Genomic DNA, 25,498 nt, shown 5'->3' with positions numbered 1-25,498 from the left:
ACTTGCTGTCCTCCATGTCTGGAATTACCTCCTTCCTCATCTTTGTCTCTTGGCTTTTCTCGCTTCCTTCAGGTCCTACCTAAAGATCCTTAGTGAGTTTCTTCTGAAATTATCTTCAGTTTATCCCTTAGGTATCTTGTTTGTACTTAGTTTTTTGTATGTTGTCCCCCTCATTACATTATAAGTTTGAGAGCACTGTTTTTTGCCTTTCTTTATATCCTTAGATGTTTAGCCCTGTGCCTGGCACATAGTAGCTGCTTAATAAATATTATTTGACTTGTAGAGTGTTCTCTGATTTTATAGGAGGGAGAAACTACTTTCAAAGTAGTATAATTGAAAGTAGTTTCAATTATAGATTGTTCTCTGGATTGCCTTCTCCCCGCCATTCTTTTGGGTAACCCTTCCTTTGGGATGTCTTGTAAAGCAAAACCACAGTTCTTTCAAGATTGTCACCTCCATCACAGATTCTTTGGTATATACCTGGTCTTGTCCCTAAGTACCATTTTTACTTCCTGTAGCTCATTGGGATCTGAGATGTTAGATTCCAAATATCTAAGGAGGTAGGTGATGATACGTTATTGGAAGTCAAGAGAGATAATATGTTGGTTACAATAGAATCAGAATTCATCTGTTGTAGAGAAGTAACTTGAATCTAAAGGAGATAATGCAGTTTTCAAGAGAGGTGAGAAGATAATCCAGGACTGTGTTCTGGGGAACAGCCTTGCTAAGTACATTGAAGATCAGTGATAGTCCAAAAAAAAAAAAAAGTGAAGAGATTGCTCAGAGAAGTAGGAGGAGGAAATGATGAACAGGAAGACTTCAGAGAGGTCTGGAAGGACCTATATGATCTGATGCTGAGTGAAAGAAGCAGAACTAGGAGAACTTTGTATACAGCAACAACCACAGTGTGCGAGGAGTTTTTCTGGTAGACTTAGCCCTTCACAACAATGCAAGGAAGCAGATCATTTTCTCATGTTATCTTTTGTTTTCATGGTTTCTCCCATTCATTTTAATTCTTCTATGCAACATGACTAAGGTGAAAATATATTTAGTAAGAACGTATGTGTAGGACCTATATAAGATTACACACCATCTTATTTTTGGTAAGTGAAACATAGAAATCATAATTGGGTTTTTCTTAAAAGATTTTTTTTTAAAATCTCAACAAGTTTCCTAATTCCATACAATTTATTTTTTTACTCTTAAAAATTATTTTTAACATCCATTTTAATGTTAAATGAGGTGGGAAGGAGGGGGAGAAAGTCTAAGATATATGGAAGTGATTGTAGAAAACTGAAAACAAATTAATTTTAAAAAAGTAGGAGGAGAACCATGTGAGAACTGTACAGTGGTGGCCACAGTAGGAGTGATTGTCCAGAAGAAAGGAAAGATATCATCAGTAGTACCTCATAATATAAAGAGGGTAAATTCTCAGAGTACATAATAAGATTTAGCAGTTATGAAAGTGGCTAATAGGGACATTATAAGCCATTTAGTTTAACATTTCCAGGGGTGGGGAACCTTTGGTCTTGAGGCCCTGTGTGGTCCTCTAGGTCCTCAAGTGCAGCCCTTTGACTCAATCCAAATTTTACAGAACAAATCCTCTTAATAAAAGGATTTGTTGTGTAAAACTTGGACTGAGTCAAAGGGCTGCACCCGAGGACCTAGAGGGCCATGCATGTGTCGCCTTGAGGCTGCAGATTTCCCACCCCTAGTTTAGCCTCTTTCTTTCACAGATGAGGACACTGAAGCTCAGATTGAACTATCTAGGATTAAACTAACAACTGGATGATGGATGGCAGCGCCAGGATTTAAACTCTAGTTACTCTTAGTCTACCCTTCTTTCTACCATACCATGATGCCTCCTTACTTAAGAGAACAGTTACCGTTGGGTGGTGGGATTGCAAGCCAGGCTGCAAGGGATTGCAGGAAATTGGCTGGTAAGCATCTTGGGTATATAGTCTTTCTAAGAGTATAAGTAGAAGTTAATGGGAGAAGATGATAGCTTGGGGGAGTGGTAAGGTCAAATAAAGATTTTTAAAGGTGAGTTAAACCTGAGGCACTAGTGTTTTTCCCAAGGCTCTATGTAGTCTCTAGCATCCCTTTTGTGTTTGGATGTTTGCAAACACCTGGCTTGAAGACACAGAGCCTAGGGCTTCAGACAAAGACCTTAGTTCTAATGGCCTGGACTGAGTTCATTCATAGCACTAACTCAGTAATTGTATCCCTGGATTCTGGGAGTAAGGCACATCCGGAATATATGAGGAACATGTATTCGTTTGCTTTCTGTGTCAGACCTGAGGCCCAGATCCTTTCGGTGCTCAGTGTGGTGTGTGTGAGGTCCCTTTTGAGTCACTATTAGGCCTTTGCCTCTGGTTCCATCAGTCCTATTCCTGTTGAGTTGTCAGAGGTGCATTTGGGGGCAACACTGTTACTTACTGTCCGAAATCCTTAGGATATCAGATGCCCAGTGTGGTATATCGAGGTCTGGTCCCTCTTAGAATTTGTAAAATAGAAATTCATTTAGAATGGCTGAATGTATAATACTATTTCTCATAGTTTTCTCATTGTATATCTTCCTATTGTATACTAGTGACAGAGCTTTTATCATGTGGAAGGGGTCCTTGTTTGTCTTTTGTTTTCTAAGAGGACCAGCGGCATCCCCAGGTGATGTCTTGACTGGTGCATGAATTGGATTTAAGTGGGGCAGAGTTCCACAAAGATATCAGCCTGACTCTTCCAGAGTCACCAGGAGTCCAGTGGAAAGACAAAAGTCAGGATGACTGGCAAGTTGTGTACTTTTCAGATGTCATTTGAAAAGTAGTTGGACTAATAAACATGTATAGAGAATGAGAAGGGTAAGTGGGCTTTAGGGATGCTGCAGTAGCAACTACAAATTGTCAGAAGATAAAAAAGCAGGAGTTAAACCATTATATGGCCCCATAATTGATTTCCTTTGTAATCTTATGTATTGTATTATATTCATTTAAAGGCATCATTCTGAGCAGGAAGTGCATAAGTTTCATCACATTAGCAAAGAGGTCCATGAAATGCACAAAAAAATTAAGAAATCCCAGTCTAGAGGAAGGCTTCTAGCCTGTTGGTTGATCCTTTACAGAAGAGTTAAAGAATGACTTTCACGTACTATTAAAGTATAAATTCTACAGTTTTCATAACACTGAACTTTTATTTATTCTCTATTGACGCCCCATTCTGAACTTGGTTTTTGTAGTGTGTTTGTATAGGCTACTTTTTTTCTGTATTATTAGTTAATGATTTACTAGACTGATTATTAAACACAGAAGACATATTATATGTATGTAAATCATTTAATTAGGGCAAAATGGCCTAATAAGCTAAACTTAAAAGATTCTTTTATCCAAAATCTGTGCACTAAATATTTCCTAGAATGCCTAATCTATAGTAGTTTAACATTCTTCATTGTACTATAGAATAAAATGGGGGGTTGTAAAATTACAGACAATTTAAAAATTGAAATTTCTTGAGATTTTCTCAATCCAAGATAGCAAAATACTCTCAGTTTTTTGGAGGGACATGAGTTAAAGCATTTGTATCTTTTGATACAAATGTGGGGTATACATGGAGAAGCAACAGGACTGATCAAGTACTATGGTCAGAGTTAGTAGCATACTATCAAAATGAAAGGATAAACTTCTTATTTCTGTTTAGATTTTTTTTTAAGGTAGTACACTTTGTTAGGGGTGTTCAAATATGGAACCGTCTGTGTTAAAATATTAAATTAAAAAACTAAAAAAGACTATAGCTTAAATGTATATCGTCTGCTGTAATTTATGACCTAAGGCCACTCTTTGCCTTAAAAAAAACACACACACACACACAAAAAAAAAACCATGCATTTTGTCCTGAGGAAATTAAGTAGTTTTAGAACATTTTAAGATTATAATGATCCTAAGGAAGATGTAAATTTTCCTCATGGTGTGTATTCTGATTAGCAAAATGAGGTGGCTCTTGATGTCAAGAATACATATACAGCCGGTAAACCTGAGGAATCATGCTTAAGAACTAATTTAGAGGTAGTGCCCACCTATAGAGAAAGAACAGATGGATTTTTGACTGCAAATTGAAGCATAGTTTTTAAACTTTATTTTTCTGGCAACATGATTAACATAGAAATATATTTTTACAGAATTTCACATGTGTAATTGATACCACATTTCTTACCTTCATAATGGGTGAAGGGAGGGATGGGAGGGAGCAAGAAAATTTGGAGCTCAATTTTTTAAACAAAAGAATGTTAAAGATAATTTTTAAGAGTAAAAAAGTAAATTGTATAGAATTAGGAAATTTCTTGAGGTTTTTAAAAAAATCTTTTTTAAAAACCCAATTATAGTTTTTATGTTTCACTTACCAAAAATAACCTGTACTTACAGATTTTTAAAGAAATTCTTTAAATATTTGTCCTGTTTACTCTTTTCTTTAGGATACACCTGATAAAAGAAATGCTGAAACTTCCTGAAGATAAATCAGTATTTTCCCATTATTGGTTAATTGCTTCTTCTGTAGAAAGATAGTACATTGTTTATCACTTGTGATAATCTCTTCAAATACACATTGACTTTTAGTGGTAAGAAAGTTTCTTGAAGATTTATGTCAAATGACGTCAATGGCCAGTTTGTTCTCTTTTACTAGCCCAGCTGTAAAGCGATTATTGGGCTGGAAACAAGGTGATGAAGAGGAAAAATGGGCAGAAAAAGCAGTTGATGCTTTGGTAAAAAAGTTAAAAAAGAAAAAGGGTGCTATGGAAGAACTAGAAAAAGCACTGAGTAGCCCTGGACAACCCAGCAAGTGTGTTACTATTCCTAGATCGTTAGATGGAAGACTACAGGTTTCTCACAGAAAAGGCCTACCCCATGTTATTTACTGCCGAGTCTGGCGTTGGCCTGATTTACAGAGTCATCATGAACTGAAGCCATTGGATATTTGTGAATTTCCCTTTGGATCTAAGCAAAAGGAAGTTTGTATCAATCCGTACCACTATAAGAGAGTGGAAAGTCCAGGTATGTTTTAGACTTTTTTTTTCCTGAGGGGGAAAAATTAGCACAGAGCTGTATTTCATTTTATTTAATGTAGTGAGTTTGTTAGAGATATAGTGACTAATTAGTCCAGTATTGTTTCTTGTATTTCTAGTTGTAGACTGGCTCTTAGTAGTTAATTGCTTTCTAATAGTTTTCACTTAGTGTGTACTGTAAATTCCTAATTTTCCATGATTCACATGGGGTGGGCAGGGCCTTTAAGGATAAGATGAAGTCATATTTTTGAAAATAATAAGCTTAAAAATGGCAGGTAGGAACAACAGGTTAATAATAGCTGAAATATATAACCCTTTATAGTTTCCATAGAATTGTGCCTACCTTATCTCATTTGACCTCGATAATTCAGTCACAAAGGTATGATAGTAAATATCATCCCCATTTTTCAAATGGGAAAGTGAGACTTAGATAAAGGGATTTGTTATAGCCATTTAGCTAGTAATTGTTGAATGCTGCATTTGACCCGGGCTTATATAAATAAGCAATATTAGTTAGTCAAAATGGTAATGTGTTGAGTATTTATTTTAGTATTTTTGACAACTGTCTTTTGTTCTATTCCAGTCTTGCCTCCAGTATTAGTGCCTCGACATAGTGAATTCAATCCACAACATAGCCTTCTGGTTCAATTCAGGAATCTAAGCCACAATGAACCACATATGCCACAGAATGCTACTTTTCCAGATTCTTTCCAGCAGCCCAACAACACTCCTTTCCCCTTGTCACCAAATAGCCCTTATCCTCCTTCTCCAGCTAGCAGCACATACCCCAACTCTCCTGCCAGTTCTGGACCAGGAAGTCCATTTCAACTTCCAGGTAAGAATTAATTTTATTTGATCTCTCCAAATCCCAAATCACCCTACAAAAAGAGTAGTTTCTTCTTCTAGCCACTTGCCATTATGAGTACTTATATAACCTAAGGAGGCTAGAATTAACTTTATTTTGTGAAATGATTTGTTTTCATTTAAAAAAGATTAAATTTGGCTCTTGCCTTTAAAAAAATTTCTGAATTTAAAAAACTCCTGGGGGGAGAGGAGAGGGTAAGGATGTATCAGGGAGAGACAGACAGAATATTTTCAAAAACAGAGTTGAATAGATAAAGAGTTTCATGTGAAACTATGAATCTCTTACAGCTTGCTTTTCCTTTAAGGATATGTAAGTATACATAACAAATTTAACATGTTATGATCATGGTGGTCATACAAATATTTGATCTTTGGTATCTCTATTAGGGGTTCTGAGGTAGTTATGTTTTTATAATAAATATTTTCATGGAGTTCAAATTGGACTTTAAAAAGAAGCAGTTTTCTTTTTTTTTTTTTAGATAATTGCTAAAATAATTTTCTTTAAATAGTGAGACAGTAATTAGCAGATTACTTTTTGAAAGGGCACTTGTATGTTTGCTAGTTAAAACTTAACAGGCAGCCATATAACTAGAACAGGGATGGAGAACCTGTATCCTTGAGGCCACATATGACCTGCTAAGTCCTCAAGTGTAGCCCTTTGACTGAATCCAGACTTCACAGAACAAATCCCCTTAGTGAAAGGATTTACTCTGTAAAACTTGGATTCAGTCTCAAGGATCTAGAAGGCCACTTGAGGCCACAGATTCCTGACCCCTGGACTAGAACCTTCATTTAGGTGGATTTTTTTGTCAGTGCCTTCCATTCATGGGAGGAAATAGTGACAAACAAGAACAGCCTCTCAAGTTGTTTTTTAATATAAATCCCTGATTATTTGTTTGAGTTAGTTAACCCTGTCTACACTTTGATCTGGTAAATAATATTTAAAAGGTTGGACCTGTGGGCAGCAAGATAATTGAGATAGAAAGCTTATATTTCGTATATTTATACTCCAGTTATCAAAGCAGGAAAGCAGAATAATAAGGTATTATGAGATTTCGGCAGCAAGAGTTGAAACCAAATGTTCAGTTAAGCATGGGATCCTCATTTGTAAAGTGGGGATAATGATAGCACCTACCTGCCAGAGTTGTTGAGAGAACCAAAACAAATAATAATTGTAAAATGCTTAGCCCAGTACCTGGCACATAGTGAATGCTATATAAATATTATTATCCCATCCCCCTAGGATTTCAAATAATCATATGGAGCTTTCTACTTGTACTGAAATTTCAAAACTGAGATGCTTCAATAATGAATTTATACCTTTCACTTGAAAAGTTTCAACAAGGTATTTAAGAGTTGGCAATAAATAATGTATAAATTACCACTTCACATTTTTTCTTTATGTAATTTAATCTCTTGTAGCCACTGAGGTGTTTGGCCTCTGGTGTTCCCAGTATTTTTTTCTATAATGTCAGATTATGTTTTTAGTGCCTGGGGCATCTTCAACATTTAAGTACAAAAAAAAGATTTTGGAAATAGAAAAAAAATTAAGGTGATGGACATCTCCCTGTCTCTGGCTAATGGCTGAGGTTTGTTTCCTATAAATTGTTAACATCTAACATATACCGTCTCTGAGATGAAGGATCTTTACCTTTCAGCTATGAATACAGTGCTTGGGTTATGAATCATTTGTGAGAACTACTAACATTTTTCGAAGGATGGCAGATGTTGGCTTAGTAAATATGACTAGTGTCTTGTGTAGAGTAGGTGTTTGATAAATACTGCTCTTTGTTGCTTTTGTAACTATTAACCAAACCTTCTCTTTTACTCTGTACCTGAATTGCAGTGAAAAGTGAATTTTTCATCATTACTGTAGATATTTTCTTAATTTTCTTTCACTCTAGAAGGAGTGAATTCTTTTTTACTTTGAGAATTGTTATGTGGCTGTTCTCCTTTAAAAAATAAACTCTTCTACTTATACCCTTGATCCTATCCCTCCTATCTTCTCCAGGAACTTTTTTTAAAATTTTATTTTTGACTTAAGGGCCAGAACACAAATACAGAATAGAGAAAAGAAACAAAAACATATCATAAACTTAAATTTTGAAACTTAAAGTAATAAAGAAAAGAAAGCATATTGTATAGGTAGCAGAACATAAGAGAGGATTCAAAATATGTAACTATAAATTTTCATTTCAGGAAAGCCTATATGATAAATAATACACGTTATGTTGAGAATTGTCCATCTTTTCTTTGCTACCTTCTCTGCTGTGTACTTTTTTACTTCTTTTTTTCCCTTTCCCTTACCCCCTCCCCCTAAGGCTACAATAAAGTTTAGATATGTTTCTCCATAGCTATAGAACATATACATACATATATAGACATATACTTTCCCAGACGTATTCTACACCTGAACTTTGTTTTTATGTTTTGCCTATCTCTTGTTTCCTATCCCTCCTGCCTTCTTTACTTTACTTTTGCCCACTAACTTGCTTCCTATTACTCCTTCCAAGAACTTCCCCTATCCTCACATTCTCATAAATCTAAACATCCTTCTATACCTCCCTTTTCGCTATTCCCTCATTCTCCCTTCTAAATATCCCTCCCTTGTTGTCTTCTCCCTTCCTAGGCCCCTACCCATTTTATTTCTTCTGAATTTAGAAGACTTTCATGCTCTTCTAAATATATATGTATCATTCCCTCTTAAACCTATTTCTGATGAAAAGTAGGTTACCAGAACTTACCAGCCCTCCTCCATCTAATTCTGCTGTATCATTTCTTCCTCTTGCACCTCATTTGTATAAAATAATTACTCTTTTTAGCTGTTCTTAAATGGTTTTACTTTTTAAATTCATATCATACTTAGGTTTATCCGAGTCTTTCTTATGAGCTGCCCAATTATTAATTAGAATCTTAGATATACATTTTACTCATATAAAAAGTAAAGAGTCAGTCCTTATGAATCCCTTATAATCAGCCTTTGGTATGTACCTTATATTTTTCTTGGTTCTTATATGTTGAATCTTCTGTTGAGTTTAGGATTTTTTTTAAACAAAGTCTTGAAAGTCTGAGAGTTTTTTTCATTCAGGATAATACTTTACTTTGCAAGGTATGACACTTCTGTCTCAGAGCCCCAGTTCTTTTGTTTTTCAATATATTGTGTTCTAAGACCTGTAGTCCTTTAATGTCTTTGCTGCTAGATCTTGTGTGATTCTAATTGTGGCACCATCATATTTAAATTGTTTTAATCTTGATGTTTTTAATATATACCCCCTTGAGCTCGGGGTTTTGAAATTTGACTATGATTTTCCTATGAGTTTTCCTCATAAGATCTCTTTTTAGTGGTAATTGATGGTTTTTTCCTGTTTCTACTTTCCCTCTTGTTCTAATGCTTCAGGACAATTTTCTTTAATCATTACTTGTATTATTGTATCAAGATTCTTTTTTTTATTGTAGCTTTCAGTTAGTCCAATTATTTTCATAGTTTCTCTTCTTGATGTAATCTCCAAATCTGTTGTTTTTCTTGTAAGATGTTTTACTCTCTCTTCTATTTTTCATTATTCATATTTCATTTAATTATTTCTTTATCTCTTATAATTTCACTGGCTTCACTTTGCCCAATTCTAATTTTCAAGGTGTCATTTTCTTCCTTAGGATTCTGGATCTCCTTTTCTAATTGGTTGACTTTCCTTTCACAACCTTCTTATCTTTTTTGGATTATTTTTTTTCTTAGTTTTTCCTCCATCTCTGTCATTTGATTTTTACAGTCTATAAGATCTTCTATGAATTCTTTTTGGGAAGGTGAATATTTGACATTACTCTTTGGGGGTTTCCTTATTTTAGTAACCTCCTCTGAAGATGATTCCCAGTCATCTGTATTCCCATAATAGCTGTCTAAGATTGGATTCTTTCTCCTTTGCCTGTGCATTTTTTATGATAATAGCTTATTTTTTTAAATCACCTCTAGTCCTGGGGTATGGGAAGTGGTGCCTCTTGCCCCAGATCTTCTTTTCTCCCTTCTAGCCTGTACCAAAGTCAAACCTCCAACCTCTTGTAAGTGCCCACAACCAGGGACTTTCTGCCCCACTGCTTCTGTATTCACTGGCATGTGCTGGTTTCTTCTTGCCCCCTCCTCTTTGCAACACAGCTGGGTCTGGTGTCCTTATCACCAGAGGTTCTCTCAATCTTCCTGGTCTCAAATGCCCAACTCCCCTCACTTTCTGGAGGTAAAAGCTTCTGTAGCTGAGGCGGATGCAGATGCAGTCTGTCAAACCAACCGTCCCCATGACTTGCCCCTTGTTAAAGCAGACCCTAGCCTGAAAGTGTTTACTCTTCACAGGGACCAAACCTCATCCTGGGATTTTTCTTCTGTTCTTCCCAATTTGTCCCAGGAAGACCATGGTTGTGCCCCTATTCTTATTTATCTTCACCCACACTTTGTTTGCCCTAAGGTGTTATTTTAACTCTTGCGGGGGAAAATCTTAAGAGCTTCAAATTTTCTGACCTACTCTGTCATCTTCCCAGTAGCCTTTGAGGTTTTCCTTTCTTAAATGCTCCTTCATTGATAACAACTGACTTGATTCTTATCTCACAATTCGAAAGGAAAATCAGGATAAATGATGTATAGGTGGTCTTGCATTTAAACTAAAATAATGGCACATCAAAATTGCTATGTTGTAATAAAATATCTTGAAAATGTGTATTTATTTTTTGTGTTGCACAGAGGAGGATCCTAAATTCTTTTTTAACTTTGATTACACAAATCCAAGTAGTTAGTGACTTTTATTTCTAAATGAGGGGAAGGACAATTGAAGAATGAGTAAATGATTAAGTATTTATTGAGTACTTAACTGTGTGCTAGGCACAATGCTAAGAGAGAATGTTTTAATGATTCCAAAGCATTTTTGAGATGTGAGTAAATAGCTTTTGATATTAACACGGAGGTAGAATTCTTTATGACTGGTAGCTAGGATGAGATTGTGGACATCAGATCCAGAGTGACAGATTTTATCCAAAGGCTTATACTCTGTCATTTTAATGAAATATCAGATATATGTGTTCAGTATGGGAATCTAGGTGGTGGAGTGAATATAGTATTGGACCTGGAGTTAGAAAGATTCATCTTCCTGAGTACAAATCTGGCCTCAGAAGCTTACTAGCAGTGTGATGTTGGGCACGTCAGTTAACCATATCTGCCTCAGTTACTTCATCTGTAAAATGAGCTGGAGAAGGAAATGGCAAACCACTATCTTTGCCAAGAAAACCCCAGATCAGGTCATGAAGAGCTGGATATGAATGAAACAACTGAACAATAACAAAAGTATAGATAAAGTGAAGGTAGGTATCCTGTCACTGAAATTAAGTATAAAGGATAATGTTCCTTGGCACAGGTTTAATCAATATTTGAGGCCTGAAGTGATTCTTCTATCCCTCAAATTATCTGTGACTTTAGTGGTTGTAAGAGATATGTCTTTGGAATATTTAACATGTATAGGCTTTAAAATATAATTTTTTGCATATAAACATAAAATATTTGTTAAATTCCTAAATGGGATTATGATAATTTGCAAACATATAGTACAGTTTCTTCATCACATGAACAAACTTAGTTTAAGATTCCATTAGTATTGAATAGCTTCTTTATGCTGATTTTTTTTAAACTGACAGACTTTAACGCTGAAATCTTTTACATATTGACAACAATTTGGTTATTACTCTAGGAAGTGAACTGTAATTGAACTTCCTTAGTATTGCTTCAGCTTTTTCTTACAATGAAACATTTGAACTCCTGAGGGAATTGTGCTAGTATCACAGTTTTTTAGGCAAATTTGAATAATTATTGAATGCTTTTGATAGTCATTTTTAACATTTCAGTCTGCCTCTGCAGAAGTATATTTACAGTGGGGTAATCTCTGTTCTTCAAATTAACTTGCAAAAGGCTATAGTTCTAAGTATTATGAACAAATAAGTAGGAGAAAAGCTTGCAAAATAAAAGACTCCTTTGTTCATGATCTTGCCTATGGCAAAGATTGTTATTGTTTAGTCATTCAGTTGTGTCTTGCTCCTCATGACCCATAGAACACAGCACACCAGGCCCTTCTATATTTCATTATCTCTTGAAGTCTGTTCATATTCATGTTCATTGTTTCCATGACACTATCCATCTGATCCTCTGCTGTCCACTTTTCCCTTCGCTTTCAGTCTTTGCCAACACCAGGGTCTTTTCCAATGAATCCTGTTTTCTCATCATGTGGCCAAAGTGTTTAAGCTTCAGTAGTTGACCTTCCAGTGAATAGTCTGAATAAATTTCTTTAAGTATTGATTGATTTGATTTCCTTGTGCTCACGGGACTCTCAAAAGTCGTCTCCAGCACCCCAACTCAAAAGCATCAGTTCTGTGGTGCTCAATTTTCCTTATGGTCCAGTTTTCACAATCATATTTTGCTACTAGAAAAACCATATTTTTGACTATATAGACCTTTTCCGGCAAGATCACATCTCTGACTTTTAGTATGCTGTCCGGGTCTGCCATAGCTTCCCTTCCAAGGAGCATGCATCTTTTCATTTCATGGCTGTAGTTACTGTCTGCAGTGATCTTTGAGCTGAAAAATATACAATCTGATGTTCGTTCCATTTCTTCTCCCTCTGTTTGCCAGGAAATGATGGAATCAATTGTCAAGATCTTGGTTTTTTGATGTTAAGCTTCACGCCAGCTTTTACACTCTTTTCTTTCACCCTCAAGAGCCTTCTTGGTTCTTCTTCACTTTCTGCCATCAAAGTGATGTCATATGCATATCTGAGATTGTTGATATTTCTCCTGGCAGCCTTAATTCTATCCTGACATTTCACGTGATGTACTCTGCATAGAAGTTAAATAAGGTGACAGTATATAGCCTTGTTCTCCTTTTCCAGTCTTAAATCAATCAGTTGTTTCATGTTCAGTTCTAAGTGTTGTTTCTTGGCCCTCATTTAGGTTCCTCAGGAGACAAGTACTATGATCTGGTACTCCCATATCTTTGAGGACTTTCCACATTTTGTTGTAGTCCACATAGTCAAAGGCTTTATTATAGTCAATAAAGCTGAAAAAAGTGCTTTTCTGAACCTTCCTTGTTTTCTTCACAATCCCATCTTTTGTTGGCAATATGATCTCTGGTTCCTTTGCCTCTTTGAAAACTAGCCCGCTCTTCTGATAATTCTCAGTTCACATATTGCTGAAGCCTAGCTTGGAGAATTTTAAGTATAACCTTGCTGGCATGTGAAATGAGCGAAATTGTTTGGTAATTTGAAGATTCTTTAGCATTGCCCTTCTTTAGGATTGGGACATAAATTAATCTTTTCCAATCCCGTGGCCACTGATGAGTTTTCCAAATTTGCTGGCATATTGAGTGTAGCACTTTAACAGCATTATCTTTTAGGATTTTAAATAGTCTGCTGGAATTCCATCACCTTCACAGCCTCATTGTTAACAGTACTTTCTAAGGCCCTCTTGACTTCATTCTCTAGGATGTCTGGTTCTAAATCAGTAAACACATCATCATGGTTATCTGTGATGTTAAGATCTTTCTTGTTTGCTTCCTTTGTTTATTCGTGACACCTCTTCTTAATCTCTTCTGTTTGTGTTAAGTTTCTACCATTTTTGTTTTTTATCATGCCCATTTTTGCACCATGACATGTTTCCTTTTTGCTAGAAATCCATAGATTCACTTATGGTTTTATATTGCCTTTAATTCCTGTTGCTTCAGTTTAAAAATTGTATATTTGATAAGATTTTCCTGTAAAAATAAACTGAATTTTTTCATTAAGGCTAATTTCTATATACTTTCTTGATGACTTAGATAAAACTCAAAACTTTGCCTGTCATTTTTGAATGCTTCATTAATTTATTTTCTTTGCTTTTAGCCGATACTCCCCCTCCTGCTTATATGCCTCCTGATGACCAGATGGGTCAAGATAATTCTCAGTCTATGGATACAAGCAATAATATGATTCCTCAGATTATGCCAAATATATCCAACAGAGGTAAAAATGAATATATAGTTCTTAATGTTCTTTTTCACCTTCACCTGCGTGTGTGTGTGTGTGTGTGTGTGTGTACGTACGTACGTGTGTGTGGGTGTGTGTGTGTACGTACGTGTGTGCATAATTCAATAGACTTTAGATTTGAATCCATAACACGAAGACATCAAATAAACAGTGAGTACCAATAGTACCTTCTTGAAACTCCTGCCCATTCTTTGGTGGCTTTAGGATGCAGCTGTCTGCTTCCTTCGTTATTCTTGAGGTTACAATATTACCTGTGTCTACCCTCTCATTTCAGTTGCATAGGAGTTCTTACTGTGTTCCTTCTTTACTCAGTTTCTGCTGGTATAACTGGGACCTGACTAGGTGGCACACTCTGGGACCCACTTAGAGTTCTCCCTGGTTTACTTGCTCATATGAACTATCTCTCATGACACACCTCACTGCCTTTGTCTAATGAAGAGTGGCTATGATAAGCCATCTGAATTATCTACTAGGAGGGCGAGATGGTGGGCCCTGTAAAATGCTCAGCTGAGCAAAGAGAAGAATCTAGCTTTAGTGAGAAAAGTTGTTTTTACTGCCTTTGACCAACATGCTCTCAGTTGACTGTTCCTGTTTTAGTCAAGTGATCAACTTGTAGTTGTCTCTTTTAAACTTTTATTCATATACTTAAAATTGGCACCAAGGCAAAAGCTTTTACAATACTCATGTCTAGAAAGTTAGGTACTAGAAAGTAGCTTAAATAAAACTTTCAAATATGAAATAATGGAGGGAAAAACATTAGATTTGGTCAAAAGGTTTTATGGAAGTGGGCAGATATTTTCACAAAATATCCACATCTTAGGTTTGATACTGAACAGAGAATTTGTGCTTGGCACTTCTGCAGAAGATATTAATTATGAATTATGCCCATATATTTAGAAGTAAATTATTTGTACTTATATGTATTCCCTGCATTTGTTTCTTTTATTCGTATTTAATATTCACTTGGCATTCAAGAAGTATGAGAGACTTCTTCCTTGTGTTTTAAGTATACAATTATAGGGCTTTAGCCTGCACCCCATTCAAAGTTTTGTACTTTACTCTCCTTTTGCTAATTTATAACATGTTTTGGGAAAATATTTGAAAGTTTCCTTTTTGAAATGGAAGAATATTAACAAAAAAATATAATTTCCCCAGATTAACAGAAGAGGAACTAGAAAAATTGAATAGCTTTATCTTAGAAAAAGAAATTGAACCAGACCTAAAGATGAGCTTTGAGGAAAAAAAATGAGAACCAGATGAATTTACAAGTAAATTCTACCAAATATTTAAGGAACAATTAATTCCAACGCTAGTAAGCTCTTTGAAAAAAAAAAAAAGTTCTGCCAAATTCCTCTAAACCAGGGAAGGCAAAAGCAGAGAATGAAAACTATAGGCCAGTCTCCATAATGAATGTTGATACAAAAACGTTTAAATAAAATGCTAGCAAAGGGAGTATAGCAATATGTCACAAAGATCATACGCTAAGACCAAGCTGGATTTATACCAGGAATGCAGGGCTGGTTCAGTATTAGGAAAGCTGTCAGCATACTTGACCATATCAATAACAAAAAGAAGAAAAATTTTATGTACATACACACATATGTATGTGTGTATATATACGTATACACAAATGTATACGTATATATACACGTGTATATGTGTGTCTGTATATATGTATGTGTATATGACTATATCAATTGGTGCAGAAAATGTTTTTGATAAAATATAATACTCATTCCTATGGGGAAAAAGAAAGCATAGAATTAAATGGAGCTTTCCTTAATATTTATCTAAAATCAAAAACAAGCTTATTTGTAATGGGGATAAACCAAAAGCCTTTTCAGTAAGATCAAGGGTGAAACAAATCTGTCCACTGTCAACATTATTATTCAGTACTGTACTTGAAATGCTATCTATAGCATTAAGACAAGAAACAATAATTGAAGGAATAAGACAGTGAGGAAACACAACTGTCACTTTTTGCATATGATAAAATGATGTATATTGCCAATAAAACCCAGCAGGAAGAGATAGAAAGAAAATTCCATTTAAAATGACTGCAGATAGTATGAAATGCTTGGGAGTCTCCTGCCAAGACAAACACAGGAACTATATGAACACAGTTTAAGAACACTCTTCACTCAAATAAGATGAATCTAAGTAATTAGTCTAATTAATTGCTCATGGGTTGGGTGAGTCATTATAATGACAATACTACCTAAGTTTATTTATTCAGTGTCATACCATTCAAACTTCCAAAGAATACTTTATAGAGCTAAAAAAAAATAATAGAAAATTTATCTGGAGGAACAAAAAAAGGTCAAGAATATAAAGGGATTCAGTGAAACAAAAAATGTGAAGGAAGGTGATCTAGCAGTAGCAGATCTCAGACTATAATATAAAGCTGTAATTGTCACAGTTTGGTACTGAATAGAGTGGAACAAATTAAGTACACAGTATACAGAAGCAAATGGACACCATAACCTAGTGATCGATAAACGCAATGATCCCAGCTGTGGGACGAGAACTCACTATTTCACAAAAACCATTGACAAAAGTAGAAAAGTGGTCTGACAGAAACCCAGTATAGACCAAAATTTCATACCATATACCAAGAAAAGCTCAAAATGGGCACATGATTTAGACAAAAAGTGCTTATATCAGAGGTAAACTGGATAATTTTGATTACATTCTACAAACAAAACCAGTGCAGCCAAAATTAGGAAAAAAAGCAGGAAACTGGGGAATAAATGTTTACAGCAAGTTTATCTGATAAAGATCTCATCCTCTATTGATAAATGATTGAAGGATATGAACACAAAATTTTCAGAAGAAGAAATCCAAGCTATCACTAGCTTGATAAAAATGCTCTAAATCACCAATAATTAGAAGAAATGCAGATGAATATAAGTGAGGTACCACCTCATACCCATCAGATTGGCTAAGGTGACAGGAAAGGAAAATGACAAATGATAGTGAGAATGGGGGAAAATAGGGACACTAATGTACTGTTAGTGGAGTTGTGAACTGATCCAGCCATTCCGGAGAACAGTTTAGAACTGTGCCAAAATGTCTATTAAACTCCCTTTGACCCAGCAATACTTAATAGACCTATACCCCAAAGAATAAAAGGAAAAGGATGCATATGTACAAAAATACTTTTATAGCTTTTTTTGTGGTGGCAAAGAATTGAAAATTGAGGGCGTGCCCATCAGTTGTGTATTGGTTGAACAGGATATAGAATATTGAAGTGATGGAACACTGTTATACTGTAATAAATGATGAAGGGGATGATTTCAGAAAAATCTGGAAAGATTCGTATGAACTAATGCAAGTGAAGTGAGGAGAAGCAGAGCGATTTACACAATTACAGCCATATTGTAAAGATAATCAACTGTGAGAGACTTAGCGACTCTGATCAATTTGATAATCCAGAGTATTCTACAGGACTCATGAAAAATGCTTTCCATCTCCAGAGAGACAGTAGATAGACTCAGATTGAAGTATATATTTTTTCTCTTTATCTTATTTTATTCATCTAATGCTTATCATATATTTCTTGCCTTCTTGAGGGAGTGGAGGTAAAAAAGAACTTGGAACTGATATAAAAAGTAAAATTTTATGTATTGAAACCACACGGTGAAAGTGACAGAAGAATTTGTATTGTGAAATATTGATTATTTCCTTACATGTGATTCATTTACAGATGTCCAACCTGTTGCTTATGAAGAGCCCAAGCACTGGTGTTCAATTGTCTATTATGAATTAAACAATCGAGTTGGAGAAGCTTTTCATGCATCTTCAACAAGTGTTTTAGTTGATGGATTTACAGATCCTTCCAACAACAAAAGTAGATTCTGCTTAGGTCTATTGTCAAATGTTAATCGTAACTCAACAATTGAAAACACCAGACGGCATATTGGAAAAGGTAATATGGCTTGTGACTTTTGTGATAATCTAATTCAAACCCTTTATTTTTTACAGTGGAAGAAATTGAAGTTCAGAGAATAGAAATAACTTGCCCAGAATCATGTAACAGAGCCAGGATTTGGACCCAGATTATTCAATGTGAAATCCAAACTGCCTTCTTAATAGTTCCTAGGTCATATTTTTATAGCTAGAAATGGATTTAGAAATCATAGGATCTAATCCCCTCATTTTTTAAAGGAAGAAACTGAAGACTATAGAGTAGTTAAGTGACCATTGTCACAAAGCTTTTCTAGCTTTTTTTTTTTCAACTTACCGTATCAGGTAGAATTTGAATCCTGGTCTTCTTGACCTGAGACCTGCACTCTTATCTTACAAGTAAGTTTTTATTTGTATTCAGAACTTTTGAGTGTTTTGGGTTGAGGTAGCTGATTTTAAAGTTCCTGTTGTTTGAGAAGAGTTGGAGGCACATATATTAGAATATCACAAAGAGGTTTCCCTGAGTCTTTCTATGTCCTTTCTGGGTTTTTTCTTGTTTAACAGACTTCTTACTGCTCATGAAAGAAAGATATGTATGTATATTTGGGTTCTTTGACAAAGGAAAATGAATTCTTTTTTTTTTCAGATATGAGCTATGATAATGAACCCAATAATATAGAACAAATTCATTACTCTGTTAGAACAATTGTGGGAGAAAAATCAATTTCATAATGAAAGGACTTTTATTTCTGTCTCTACTATTTATTCACTCAGATATTAGAAAAAACATTGCATCATTTTCTTCTCCTTCCTAATAAGGATTATATACCCAAATGCTTATGAAATGAAATTTGAAATCAGCTTTAGATGATTCTCATGTGAATTATATGCAGTTTCTTAAATGTCATGCCATTTTTTCCCTATGAAACGTACCCTTTCATCCATGTTTGATTCTTGTACCTTTGGGGAATGAAGTAGTTTTGCCATACATCTACCCCCCCAAAAATTAGGACATCTATTCAATTAAATTTTATAAACGTTATTCTAAAATGATTGAACTTACATAATATTTTTTCCTTTAGACAAAAGTAATTGGGAAGTGTTTTGCTAAATTCCATTTTAAAAGTAGTTTACGTAGTATTTGCCATTAATAACTCATCATCCAAATGCCTTCTTTTCTATCCTTCCAAAAAGATAGCAAATGATTACTGAGGGTGAGAAGAAGGAAATACCAGAAACAAAAATAATCAGGATACACACTTGACATGGTTGTCATTTGCGTATGACAAAAGATCATATCCTGTTATATAAATGGTAAAAGATTGCCATCTAGTGGTTGCCTGGAGCACATGTTATATAAACCTTGCATAGATAAAAACTATATTGTGTTTGTGATATTAGTAATTGAAATTTATTTAAATATTTATTTTTAATGAATTTCTTTTCAAGGGGTTCACCTTTATTATGTTGGAGGGGAAGTCTATGCCGAGTGCCTGAGTGACAGCAGCATATTTGTACAGAGTAGAAACTGCAACTTTCATCATGGCTTTCATCCTACCACTGTCTGTAAGATTCCTAGTGGCTGCAGCCTAAAAATTTTTAACAATCAGGAGTTTGCTCAGCTTTTGGCGCAGTCTGTCAACCATGGATTTGAGGCAGTCTATGAACTCACTAAAATGTGTACAATTCGAATGAGCTTTGTAAAGGTGAGTAGATTCTGTTTTGACCTAATTTGATTCTCCACCTGGTACCATAGCCCTCAGTGTTTGATTTTCTGCAAGTTCTAATAGGGAAAAACATTACATATTCAATTTTTCTGTTAATGCAGTTGAGACAGTTACTTTTTATGTGACTTAATGTCCCTAAAATGTCAACAGAAGATATTCCCAAATTTGTTGCCATACTCCAAATTATAAAATATAAAAGAGAAAATTCTAAGTTTAACTACTGAGGAGGCCAGGTATAATTGGGAACTCTATGGGAAAATGACCATCTTGTCAGTAATTTTAATATTAGTGTGTTTCCTAAGTGGGCTTTTGTCTTAAGAATTGTTTTGTGTAGCTGAGAGCTGCTTTGTAAGAGTGACACAGTTCTGAGAGCTTTCAAATAAGTATGTAAGCTTTTCAATATTTGTTATTTCATGAGTGAAACTGAGAAGAGTGGTCTCATTTCATATTACCACATAAATACTTTAATTCTTCTTTGGTCTTCCCTTTTCCGAAGTCTGGTTGGACCATTGTTCCTTCACTATTTGTATATGACTGGTATTTTTCTATTAATAATAGCATATTAGTTAAAGATGTTTTCCTTTTTATAGGAAGACAGAAGATAACCGTTAAAATGATTTTAATATGCCTGCTAATTTTCTGTGCCCTCTCACCTCCAATTTGCCTATGTCATCACTTCTGTGTGCACAAAGAGAAGTGGTTAGATCCAGACAATGTGGGAGAAGTTAAGGAATAAAACATTTTCTTTCACTTAGCTAGTGTTAACATATTCTGAATTTGAATTAAGTAAATAGCTTCTTCTACCCTAGAGCAGTGTTCATCTTTTAGTGAGTCATAGTTCCACCTTTGGTAATTTATTGAAGGCTTAAATTTTGGAAGTTTACTTTAATAATACCTTATAATTCTCTTAAGATTTTAAATTGTAAAGCATTGCTGATCTGCATTAGAGAATTTGCTCATTATGAGTCCCCTACATTAATGAAATTACAGGTCTCACCCAAAAAAATTAATCATGTGTATGAACAACACATTGATTTATTATAACTGCCACTTGTTTAGATTCATAATTGATAATTTTTATCATTCTTATAGAGGAGAGTTTTTAATAAGTACATTTTTTATATCAGAAAATATACTCATATATAACATCTCAATAAAAACATACTATTCTGTAACAGTCTGAGGAGGAATTTAAGTGTCTCTTAATCTTTTATAGGGCTGGGGAGCTGAATATCATCGGCAAGATGTTACCAGTACTCCATGCTGGATTGAAATTCATCTACATGGACCTCTGCAATGGCTGGATAAAGTACTTACTCAAATGGGCTCCCCTCTTAATCCCATATCTTCTGTTTCATAGTACTGAAGTCTTATCTTCAGTTACTATATTAGTGACCTTATTTTAATTTTAGAGAAACCCTCAGCATGGATACTGTGAGCTTACGTGGAGAACAGATATTACAGCTTACTTTTTTCTACGTACTTGTGACCAATACATTTGTATTTTGTAATGAATTTCTGTTTTTTATTCATGGTTGTGTTATAAAATGGTAGTTGAAGTCTCAAAAACCACCTGAAAGATGCAGAGCAAGTATTGTGACCATATATATAAAGTCAATTATTTGATTTTGCATTTTTCTTAAACTGGAAAATGCATTTGCTTCAATGTCACACCAGTTTTTAAATGAACAAAAAATACTCTCAAAGTGTGAGAACTTCAGAGGGCATGTGTTTTTTTTTTTTTTTTTGAAAAAAAATATTAAATGTGTTTTAGTTAAAGAAATGCCATTCACTGTTCTAGCTTTCAGATAGTAGTAAAGCAAAACTATACTTTTATAGTTAAAGCATCATAAAATTTACATTTATTTCCTCTAGATATTTGCCTTACACAATAATGTGACTTCAATGTATATTTTGAAATACACTTAAAAAAATATTACATACAAGTGGTATCAGATATGTGACAATATTCTAGTTCTGTCATGAACACTACTGTATATAGCTGGATGACAGGTCACAGGTTTGGTCCACTTTGATTATGTTGCCTTTAGCCACCATTGTAAGGATTGTAATTTAGTTAAGAATAACCTTTTTTATTTTGCACTTTTATGGGTGAATATTTTTAGTGTAGCCTTTGACAAAGAGCCCAAACAGCCCAGTTGTAGTGTTAATCATTAGCTTGTTTGCTATACCCCTTCTTGTATCTTAACACAAACTCTTCAACTTGTAAATGACAACACATACTTAAGTTGCAAGAAGATTTTTTTCTTCAAGTTTTTGTTTTGTTTTCAACCAAAATGGTAAGATTTTTGTCTCCTAGCTTTAACTTGAGATGCCTTTTCACTCACAGTTGTAATCAATGGCGTTAATTTTTTTTCAGTTTAGTTTTTTATTTTTCCCAAAATTATATGTAAAAACAGTTTTTAACATTACTTTTTAAAATTGAGTTCCAAATTCTCTTTCTCCTTCCCCATCTCCTCATTGAGAAGACAGTCAATTTGATATAGGTCATACATATGTAGTCATAGCATTAGTGTTAAGAGCCTGATTTCAGCCCCAAAAGTGATTCAGGTCAGGCCTTTTCTCAGAAACATATACTTTATGGCAAATAAGCAGTTGTTTCATGGCCCAAATATAAGAAAAGTAAATCTCCAGTGATTTCCAAGGTTGTTCTTTTTAGAGTTTATGCGTTAAAGAATGCAAATTGCACTGTTAGCAGTTGTGCAATAACTCTTCTAATTCACCTAATTCACTACCTAGATAAATGACAGTTAAGCACACCCAAATAAAATTTTTAAGGAGAGGAATTAAAACTTTGAACCTTCAGTGTTGGTTAACCAAGCTTCTTGTGAGCTGCTATAATTTTCAGATTAAAAGAACAGTCACCTTCTCATGGGTGGAATAAATGCAGCTAAAGGAAAGGATGCTTTTGAAATAACATATTTAGTTACCTATCCTCAGAAACTTCATTGTTGAATGCCTTTATAAAGTATATGAAAATTGACATGGTGTAGGTAAGAAGGATGCAGGTATACTAATTTGGGACTTTAAAATGCTATATTTACTTGATTTCATACTTTACTGATCTTAAGAAAGAAATGTGCCTTTTTGATGGAGAATGTGATTCCTTTTGGCATCTATACGAATATTTATTTGCTTTTTGTGAATTGCAACTAGTATATAGATGATGTTTGTTATTTGGTTGAAATAAGCAACACAAATTTACGTTACTCTAGAGATTGAATGCTTGGCTAGATGAAAGAAATGCTTAAAAGTCATATCTGAGTCCTACATGTAAATATTATTTGATATCTGGATCCTGAGTCTTCTAAATTCAGTAAATGCTATGTTTTTTGACTCTGCTTAGGAAATTGTACTTTATTGTACTCTCAGAAAACCAACTTGAGGAAACTTTGATGATAGAAGTCAATAAAGCTTAGTTAATAACAGAAAAGAGCCAGTGAATCATTTTTATGATGATTTAAATGCATTTTACAGTTTTGACATTAGATTAGGGGAGACATTGAGTTTTGTGGTTTGAATAGATAGGTGTTTGAACTGATTAAAAGTACAAACTTCAATGACTGCTAGATATTATTACCCTTCTGAAGTTGAATTTAGTTTGCATATGCCTCATAAAGCCCCTTGCTTCTTTCTCCCACCCCCAAGGAAAATTTTAAATGGCTATACAGATAGCAAACATCATATGTATATCATAAACCAGTATATTAAAACTTTGATAACTTGGCCAGCTTGAATTTCCTCTTCTGAGCTGAGTTCAAGTGCTGTCTTTTTGGTAGTTGAGTATTGTCACCATAATTACCAGTAAATTGAATTTGGAAGATCACAGTTTTAAAATGAGAAATGGTCCATTCTAGATGGGAATGATTTATCTATGTGAGACAGATTTTTTTCTGGTATTACAGCAACTTTTTTTTTCTCTGAGTGCTTTCAAATCTCTCTCCTGTTAATCTAGAGATTTTTTTTTTAGGTGAATATAGATAGGGCTACAATCTTTTTATCACAAGATAAGAGAACTTCAAAGAATTTTAGAATCTAAGATACTGTTTCTCTCACCTTCAGATCCAACTCTGGGGTACCAGTTGATCCTCTTGATATCACTACTCACTATGTACTTCTCGCTACTGCCAAAGCCCAGTAGTTCACCAGAATGAATTAGGTGAATTGAGTTGTTATTGATAAGACAATGAGGGATAGCATAAATAAGCTATTATATTGGATCAGAAACACTTGACATTTTCATCATCAACGTATGGATTAGAGAGAATAGGCATTGAGATCCACCAGTATATAGTCTTTGGATTATATTGTTCTAAAGCAGTGGTAAACAAAGTAAGTGCCTCACAAATTATCTTTGGAAATAAAAATTTGAAAATAATTGTACCAAAAATTATCAGGGCACATTTCTGCCATACCATAATATAAATATGTAATACAAACTTCTCTCAAAACAAAAGCAAAATCTAACAACTATTGTGTTTCCTGGGCTAATCTCATATAGAAAGATATATGTATGTTTATTTTCTCCAAGGGCTGGTCTCACTTTTCCAATTTTCTTTAGCAACCCTACAATAAAAATAAGAGAAAGAGACAAAACAATCAAAACTATGTCCTCTGCTTCTCTGTGCACAGTCATCTGCCATTACCTACAAGTGAGACTGAAGAATGAGGTTTTGCCAGGAATGGGCAGTAGTATTAAGGTATTTATTTAGCTGTGCTGTACAAAATAAGGCTCAGGAATGGGGCCCAGTTTAGTCCAAGGTGTAGAGTTTTTCATAAGAAAATTAGCCCTCAAAATATAGCTATGTCACTACAAAGAAAATCATCATAGTCCTACTGTCAGAGACCATCATTATTATAACAGGTTTTTGTGTGGTACTTTCATTACAGGAACTTTGACAAATGCAGTTAATGTGATTTAGTCACCCTCCTGCCCTCTTCCATACTCTCTCTGCCCCTATGCCCTCACTGAATCATAAATGGTATTTGGAGGATTTTTTGGGGGGGGGGCAGGGGGTTGGGTGTTGATACAGGATGAGATTCAGCTCTAAAGAAGCCCTTCTAAATGTTAGTCAAGAAGAAAAATTCAAGAAGAAGGTTTATGTTGTTGTCTTCAATGTAACATATTAGTCACTGTACTAACACTTTGAGTGATAAAAAGGTGAGAGATAATAGTATGTGATGACATACTGACGTCCCAAAGAAATTGGCTTAGAAAACTGAACTCATTGGGGTTGATACTTATGTATTATCAAGACTCTGATTTGGTCCAGTCAGTTATTTGTTTAAGTGTTCTTGAAGGGCTGTTCTCTCTCAAATAATATTGAAAATTTTAAAAATCATCTCAGATTTTCAACTTACTTGTCTCCTAGTTGATTTGCAATCTTAATTATTGATTTGTTTATAGAAAGTCTGTTTTGTTTAAGCAGATTAAATGCCATTAAGATTAATAATGCCAAACAGTGGTGTTCAGAGTGATCTTATGGCCCCAGATCATGCACCTAATATTGACAAACAACATTACAAAAATTCAGACTGGACAAGAAACTAGTATTCACATTGGCTACCTTTGAAAGGAAAAAGAAATGACATTAAGTTTTTCCCTTTGAATGCTCTTTACAACAATGTGCTTGATCTAATCATCTGGATTCTTAGTAGAGAACTTTTTAAGTTTTAGCAACTGTTAGTAGGTAACAATTTTGCAGATATATTTTAAAAAAAAAAATGTTCATTAAATGACACTTGGAAAAGAATTGTTTTATTTTTAACTGATTCTCTTACCATCATGAAGTTTGGGACTTTTTGTATATGTGTGCGTGTGCTTTTCTAAAAAAAAAAGAAATTTGATATGCAAATGATAGACCAAATTATTTGATTATTCCATCAGT

The 25,498-nt window shown here is 34.5% G+C and overlaps 1 protein-coding gene across 9 annotated transcripts in view; it reads left to right on the top strand.

Moving 5' to 3' along the window:
- The window catches only part of SMAD5 (SMAD family member 5), a 43,518-nt gene extending 20,475 nt beyond the window's left edge, over positions 1 to 23,043 (top strand). For all 9 annotated transcript variants that reach the window (XM_072629864.1, XM_072629866.1, XM_072629865.1 and 6 more), the window contains 6 exons: positions 4,463 to 5,039; positions 5,634 to 5,885; positions 13,813 to 13,932; positions 17,663 to 17,884; positions 19,312 to 19,568; positions 20,806 to 23,043. In XM_072629864.1, the coding sequence (XP_072485965.1) occupies positions 4,637 to 5,039; positions 5,634 to 5,885; positions 13,813 to 13,932; positions 17,663 to 17,884; positions 19,312 to 19,568; positions 20,806 to 20,949 (1,398 nt within the window). In that variant the 5' untranslated portion in view covers positions 4,463 to 4,636 and the 3' untranslated portion in view covers positions 20,950 to 23,043. The remainder of the gene's footprint in view (positions 1 to 4,462; positions 5,040 to 5,633; positions 5,886 to 13,812; positions 13,933 to 17,662; positions 17,885 to 19,311; positions 19,569 to 20,805) is intronic.
- The last annotated feature ends 2,455 nt before the right edge of the window (positions 23,044 to 25,498 follow it).

The sequence above is a fragment of the Notamacropus eugenii genome, chromosome 1, assembly GCF_028372415.1.
Source record: "Notamacropus eugenii isolate mMacEug1 chromosome 1, mMacEug1.pri_v2, whole genome shotgun sequence".
Lineage (NCBI taxonomy): Eukaryota > Metazoa > Chordata > Mammalia > Diprotodontia > Macropodidae > Notamacropus > Notamacropus eugenii.
The sequence above is the reverse complement of the archived record's forward strand: the minus strand, read 5'-3'. Positions and strand labels throughout refer to the sequence as shown.